The sequence below is a fragment of the Pinus tabuliformis genome, chromosome 9 (assembly GCF_031772625.1).
Source record: "Pinus tabuliformis cultivar Carrire ecotype Pingquan chromosome 9, CPIR1, whole genome shotgun sequence".
Taxonomy (NCBI): domain Eukaryota; kingdom Viridiplantae; phylum Streptophyta; class Pinopsida; order Pinales; family Pinaceae; genus Pinus; species Pinus tabuliformis.
In genome coordinates, this window is record NC_142307.1 from 82,318,611 (window position 1) to 82,326,426 (window position 7,816).

Below are 7,816 nucleotides of genomic sequence, written 5' to 3' on the forward strand. Positions count from 1 at the left end.
AGTTATTCCCATTATGTATGTAAGCATCTTTCAATTCTTTGATATTAATGAAATGAAATTTTATTTATCCTCCATCTTTGCCTTTTGTTGTGTTGCTGAATAAGTCCAGATAAATAAAACTAACAAGTGTGACAATAAGAACAATAGAAAAAAATAGTTTGAGATTGATCACAATGAAGACTTTGTCATTGAGTACATTCTTATTATTCATATTTCTATCATTAACACTATTAAATTTTCACTTTGCATTCAAACTTTTTATTTCATCATTTTTATCATTCAAGTTATTAAGTCTCTATCATCCTAACAAATTGAGGTAATTGACCAAATTTAAAATTAAAATGACCAGATTAATCTCAGACATATTTAGCATATCTAAAATAATCAGAATAATTAGATGTTCCACAAATTTTCTATTAACGAACCTAGATCCATCTTAACTCTAAATCTATCAAGTGAGAAGGATTTAAAAAATAAAATTAAAAAATTAAAACTTAAAAGAGTTAACCAAAGCACTATCATAATTCAATATAAAGGAGCCAAGATCCATTTAACTCCTAATCTAATTCTTAAAACTTAAAAAAGTGCAAACCTATTTAATGCTCTCGATTGACAAATTCGATATTAAAATAGATCTTGTTTAGTGTATCTCTCAAAGTGTCATATAATTTGACACTAGTTGTTAGGAATCAAAATGACGAGATATAAATAATCAACTAATAACAAGAAAACAATCCTCACAAATGTAATGTGGCTGTGGCTCATCTCAAGTTTATTGTTTTATCCTTGGCCATACATATCAAAGATTTACTTAATGTAGGGGTTACAATAGAGTTTTTGAGTCTTTATATAAGCTTGTTTACAATAAATACAATTTAATGTACAGATAGTGAACAAATCTAGTGGGTTACTAAAACCATAACAAGACATGTTCTAGAGCCTATGAATAAATCTTTTTCGCTTGTTCAGCATACATAATAGATTCAGAATTCAAAATAAATTTTAGACATCTCAATCAAAATATATATATATATTCAACAAAAATGTTCCCAACCATTATCCAAATTGCTTCTTAATCACAAACAGCATCTTACCTTACCTTTAACTTGTTTCAAATCAACAAGTAAAAAAATACAATCTTCTATTGCTACTTCCCGTTAACAAACTAAAATTTCATACTATGTTAAATTTTATTACAGAGCACTCATAAACGTGACAAGAGTGAAAACATAAACACATAAGAAAGAAAGAGGAATCAAAGCTAAATCAGGTGACTTGCTGCTAAACTGCAGGGCATTCACCTGAATCAGGCGGTTTCCTCTCCTCGAAAGTGGAAGCTTCTGAAGTAGTTCCAATCCTTCTGCTTATCCTCGACGGCCATGCTCTCCGCCGCAGCTGGATAAACCTCCTCCTTCGAGGAGTTCCTGAATCTGTTTCTCTAGACGTGTTGCATCTTCGCCGCACAATATTAACCATTAATACGATCACTGTCACCGATGCTGATATGGTGAACATGCCCCAGAACTGCCGAACCTCAAGTTGGATGGAACCTGACATAGGTTGGTTACGGCAATAACCCTCATACTGAGGCAACCAATCGTTTTGGATTGTGTACAACTCCCCGCTCTCCGTTAACTGCAGTATTCTGCTAGAAATGTTCGTGGCTAGTTGATGAAGGCTTGGATCAAAAGCCTGTCCAAAAGAATGAAAAAATCACTCAAAAATTCCATGAATGTTTTGGTAAATTTGAAATGAAATTACATATATAGAGAGCACTTACGAATCCCCAGTTTAGATTGATGAACGGGTGGCCAGCGAAGGCGAGTTCACTGCAATGGTTGGCCACTAGGGATTGCATGTACGGGCGTTCATCTATGATGGCATCCACTACACCTCTAGACATATCCTCGTAATAATCAGCTTCCGTGGTTAGATTTATTAGCCTCTTTTCACTTATTCCCAATTCTTTTGCCAAGAACTGTCCCACGAAGGAATTATCCCAATACCCAATTTTTATGTCCTGCCTTTCCAACACACTTTGGATGTCCTTAAGGGATGGTTCTAATTGTGAGGCTGTTAGAATAGCCGATAAATTTGCGGTATAACACGAATACAGAATTCCCGTAACAACAAGGCAGGCTACAACAACTGTGCGCCCCATAACACTTCGAGTATCTTCTGCTTATATCCAAATTATTCAAAATGGGGTTCGTTATTATAAGCTTTTGGTTATTTTAATTACAAAACACAACTTATGGTATTGGAGAAGAATTAAACTTACCGGGATTAGGGAACCATGTCGAAAAACTGTACCTGCACGCAAGAGTAAATGTATTGTTAAGTATTGTTTCATACCATGGATTTGCCAAGCAGTTCGGTACTGTATGTTTAATCTATTATGGCGCTTGAATAGAGCATGTTTTAATATTAATTTCTTACATTAATATTGCCCCAAATCGGCTGCTGGATGGGCTCCTTTGGATGGGTGAATTCTTTCGGCGCTCCAAAATATAGATCGCCAAGCCCCCGCAAACGAAGAAAGCAGCTATTAGTAGCCACAGTTGATCGCTGAAAGGCTTCATAAATATCAAGGCAGAACCAATGAAGCTTTCATCTTTTAGACGGACTATTGCCACTAGACTTGAGTCCAAGAAAGGTTGTGTAAATTCCACTTGCTGGGATCGGTTTGCTGTGATGGTCATGTCTCCTACAACTGCATCGATTTCCTGAAAACGAAGACAACAAGAAATGAAAAATATGATAAATTATGATTCTGTTCTCACAATATGATGAGCTCACGCATACTCTACGTATACCTTGTCTACAATTAGCTGAATGAGATCATCGTAGCTCGGCGGCGCAGCAACTCCATCCCCAAATGTGATATATTCGACCGTACAATTTAGTGGTTCAATTGCCTTTTCAAAAGCTTTCACGCAGAATCCCGTGGGGTTGGTTCCGTTTTTCCCAGCTGAAACGAATTCTGTGAAGTATCTCTTCCAAACCACTCCCACTCTCAATGTTGTGGGACATGGCGAGGAAGATGTTGCTGTGTGATTTTCAAGAACTGCATGTGCATCTATATTCTCCTTATAGAACGTATGGATGGTAACCATAAGAATGAGGCATGCAACAGAAAATCTCAATCTCGCGCCCCCCATTTGACTAAAAGAGGGGATCTACAAATCAGGGCGTAGAATGCTTCTAACCACTAAACCGGCAACAGGAATATGCAGATGGTGTTTGATTATGTATCAACGGTGTACCTATATATATACGTTTTCATGATCCATTATGGAATCGTTTGTCTTCTTATTGAAATTTCGTAACGTATTTCGTGAAACTTAAGAACGACCTTCCGCTATTTTTAATTTGATTGTATATTCGACTTAGAAGAAAAGTCAATTGCTGTCATTGTTATGGGGCCTTTTATAACCCCAACCGACTATAGAAGGGCGAACAGTTAAATGATTTAGGTACGTAATTGATTTTGTTATTGTTAGGCTTTTTATTACACTAAAATGGGGGGTATGTATTAGTAAATTTCTATATTATTTTTTTTTTTTGAGTGGTTATAGGGTGGATTCCATAGGGGTGTTACTCTAAGTGATATAGATTCTCAACTGAAGTGTGTGAAATTTAACTCTTTTCTTCTTAAATAGGTGAGTATGAAAATTTAACACCTTCTTTCAAAGATAAATCTAAGAATCTAACTTTGTCCAAAGGCCTAAAGGCCTAATACCATGTTAAGTTTTCATTACACTAAAATCAACCCGCATTAGTAAACTTCCAAACTATTCTCATTAATTTTTTACCTGTCCCAAAATGAATTCGAAAATCACTGTTAATTCATGTTAGTTCACGTGATAATACCCAACAAAATAAGTGTGAAAATCCAACAGTTATCCGATTTTCCTACGATCAAATAATCTTCAAAGCAAATTCCATCTCTGAAATGCTCTATTGATAAATTATTTAATGATTCATAGATGCAATTGACTTTGCCGCTTAGTCGTCATATAACCCAAACCCTCAATCAAATTACAGTGCCAATTCCATCCTGAATTTTTTTTTAGAATTCACGTATATAGCCAGAGGTATATTCCATCCTTGACCAGGTATTTTCCATCCTTGGAATGATTTATGTGTATGGCCAAAATTATATTCCATCCATGGAATGCTCGAACGGTCAAATATTCAACCCCTGAAACGGTGTGACAGCGTGTGTAGATGACCAAAACTTTCGGGCATGCTTGATCCAAGAATCTATCTGCTTACGCATGCATTGATCGAAGAAGGTTGGTGTGTTGCACATGATTTGCTGCGTAACAAAGGTATGATTATGATTGAGAGTCGTGTTTACAATTTGCTTTACAAAATGTTTCTGCGGAGCTTCCACTCAGCTTCCAATGAAAGTTGTGCGGAGTTTCCACTGAGCTTCCACGCAAATGGAATATCATTATTCAGACTACTTTATTTGTTTACTCAAATTTTTTTGGAGAAGTTCCGTTGGTCTTCGGTCTTCGGTTATGACTTAAAATGACGAGTGATCGGTATTTCTCCATTATTATTGATAAATAACCAAATTATAAATAATATTTTTCGCAATAAATTTATATATAATTTTAAAATATTTAATTAATTTTGAATTTATTAAATTAAAAAAATAAGTATTATTTAAAATTTAATTTTTATATTAAAATTACTATATAAAATTAAAAATACTGTTACAAAAATATCATTTATAAAATTCAAAGATGATAATGTAAATATAACATTCAAACGTGATAATGTCAATGTCAATGTCATGATGATTCGGTGATGATGGATGTTAACAAACACTGTATTGGTCACGCCAAGGGTTGTTGACAATCTTCATTTGGGATGGCAATATCTGCTGGATATATTAAATTGATTTACTGCTTGTGGCTCTTACTTTCCTCACACGCGTGGCTATATTGAATCGGCCGTCAATAAATCCCATCCTATCGGGCCATAAATGAACAGCGGGTGGGCATTATGCCCACTGTTCGATTTGTGGGCATATACAGTTGTATATGTCCACTGTTCGATTTGTGGGCATATACACCCGCCGTTCATTTATGGCCGGATAGCATGGGAAATATGGTTCGTCTATTGAATCCATTTACTACTTGGTGGGGTTAGGTTTCCTGTGACAGGGATAACATTTATTAAATTAAGTACTTAATTTTTTAAAATGGTAATTTCGCATGTATATTATATATATAGTTTTTTAAATATGAATGAGAGAGTTTATATAGTTTTAAAATTTAAAAATAATAATAAAATAAAATTTTGATTTTTTCATAACAAAATGAAGCATTTTCAAATTTAAGTAGTTTTATAAAATTACTTCATTTTGAATTTTAAGTAGTTTTATAAAATAATAAGTAATTTTAGTAAGGTTATTTTCATGTTTAATAATAGAGTTTTTATTTTTTATAATTAATTATGTATTTATATTTTTTAATGAGGAATTGTAAATTTAACTACTTATTTTTATTTAGTAAAGCTAAGTCATATAAGACTATATCACAATTTAATTAAAATATATTCTATTTTTATATATTAATCAATCCTTTCTACTAAATTACATAGGAAAATATGCTACTTATTAAATTGTATTATGTCTTTCCGAATGGTTGCCCCTGTATGAAACTACATAAGAAAAAGTATTGCTTATCAGAATGTATTATATCACTTCATTTTAACCTTCATCCACAACGAGAGAAGAATAATCAATTTGATTTAGTCAAAATTATGGTAGTCCAAGCTTTTATGGTAGTCCAAGCTTTCACCATTTCATTCCCTTTCGCATTCTTCACTTCATCAAATTTGCCAAGATACTTCTTCCTTGGCATATTTATGATAAATAATTTATTAAAATAATTAGTATTATATATATATATATATGGAAATGATAAGAAAAAATAAATATAAAATATCATGGGAAGGGAAATATTAAAAGAACCCTTTGTTAGGTTTCTATACCAATAGGAGTCATAATTAATGAATGGCTAAGATTAATTTTGTAATATGTGCATACTTTTGCTTTTTGCAAATGTTTTCCATATTCAAAAACTCAAAGAATGAAACGAGGGTATGTCCTAAAAGAAAAAAGAAAGGACAAAAATAATAAAGAAAAAGGTAAAAAAAAGATGAAAATATGAACCCCAAGAAAAACAAAAGACCATGAAAGTGCGCAAATCCAAATGACACTACTATTGACTTTTTTGGGTAACAATGATTGTGTACAACTTGTTATTCATGCCACAATCCATGGTAATCAAATAGTTTAATCTTGGTTATTCTATGTTTTGAATTTCATGCTTATGGATAGAGAATAAAATTTGACCAAATTGTTTAATCTTCGTAGATAAGTAGATAGATAGAAAATATAAAAGGAGCTCAACAACTTAATCTGAGCCCTTAGATGTAATAAGGATAGACTTAGATTTCTATTGTAAAATAAAAGAAAAGTTTTGATAAGGGTTTGCCATCTTAAGTGCACCCTAATAAAAAAAACAAAAAATGGTAGGATGAGTAGATGGGTAAGTAGTTGCATGGTTGCAGAATTGTGATGATTAGTTAGATAAAATCATATCATTTACTTTCATTATCAAGTTGCTACAGTATGGATGATAATTGAGCATTTACACAAAGTCAAGTGATCAGTTCTCATTCATTTTACTTTTAATTTTACTAATTTCCCATGAGTACCTAAAACCTTAAGTTAAAGGGGCTCATAGCATTTCTCTAACTTCTACATGTACCGGACCCTTAGCCCAATAACTTAAAGGGTCTAAGTACTAAAAGCCCCCTCACAAACATTCACCCCTTTCAATTCATTCATTTTCCCCTAAAAAAATCATTTTTCCTAAGGTAAAAGCACTATTTGCCTAGGGAAAGCAATCACCCCCAAGCAAATCCCTTTTCTACAAAAACCCACAAACGTGCATTTAGCCTAAGTTATAATGTTTTATGTGGAAAATAAATAAAATTCAACACACATTATACTTAGCGCATTTCGTTTTTCCACCTTCATTTCATATTAACTTCTAAGTTTATTTATTAAATCCTAAAAATACCCCTTTCCCTATGTATTTATTAAAAACCCCTTAATATTAATATCTCGCCCCGAAGGTTTGAAACATAAACTCTATTATTGAATAATTAATGGGTTAATTAGTCGTTCAACGGCTAATTAAGAGCCAAAACCCTCTGCCGAATAAACGAAATTAATTAATCAATCAGTGATTAATTAATAATCTGTCCCCACCAATGAAATCGCTCCCGACGTCATTTGACCTCCATAATCCGCAATTAATTAATTCCCCCACGCATTAAAACCCCGCCGGGCCCCTCCATTGAACATCATATCAAATCATCGCCCCAATCACCGTGCGATCTAACCCTTTTTGATCCAACGGTCGACACTCATATTGGGCGGCTTTCGAAGGTCGACCTTTATGTGCCTGATATGGGTGGTTTAACTATTCACCCCGTCGCTACGTGGCACCTGATGAATGGCATCAGGCGGCCTCCCCTCAAAACCACTTTATCCCAAAAAGCGGTGCGATATGATCCAGCTAAATGACGAAATGTCACATCCCCTACTCAATGCCAAGTGTCCTTTTCCAAGTGTACCCACCAAAATCATTGACTTTATGAATAAAACTAAAAAACATTATTTTTTCATTTTATCATGAAAAAGAACACTCTGACCTCCATGCAAGCACCAGAGTATGTGCAACTGTCAACCTACGACCAATTGCCAACTTATTGAACCTGCTGA

The 7,816-nt window shown here is 33.7% G+C and overlaps 1 protein-coding gene across 1 annotated transcript; it reads right to left on the reverse strand.

Moving 5' to 3' along the window:
- Positions 1–2,435: 2,435 nt before the first annotated feature.
- Positions 2,436–3,169, reverse strand: LOC149147208 (glutamate receptor 3.4-like). The gene is made up of 2 exons (XM_089441749.1): positions 2,817–3,169; positions 2,436–2,726 (listed from the first exon to the last, which is right to left on the reverse strand). The coding sequence occupies exons 1-2, from the start codon at positions 3,159–3,161 to the stop codon at positions 2,436–2,438; spliced, it is 636 nt and encodes a 211-aa protein (XP_089297875.1). The 5' UTR covers positions 3,162–3,169.
- Between the last annotated feature and the right edge of the window lie 4,647 nt (positions 3,170–7,816).

Excerpts from the sequence above, each read along its gene's own strand:
- LOC149147208 (XM_089441749.1), bottom strand. The coding sequence starts at position 3,161 with ATGGGGGGCGCGAGATTGAGATTTTCTGTTGCATGCCTCATTCTTATG. Across the intron at positions 2,727-2,816 it reads TTCAGCTAATTGTAGACAAG|GAAATCGATGCAGTTGTAGG; the intron begins GTATACGTAGAG and ends CTTCGTTTTCAG.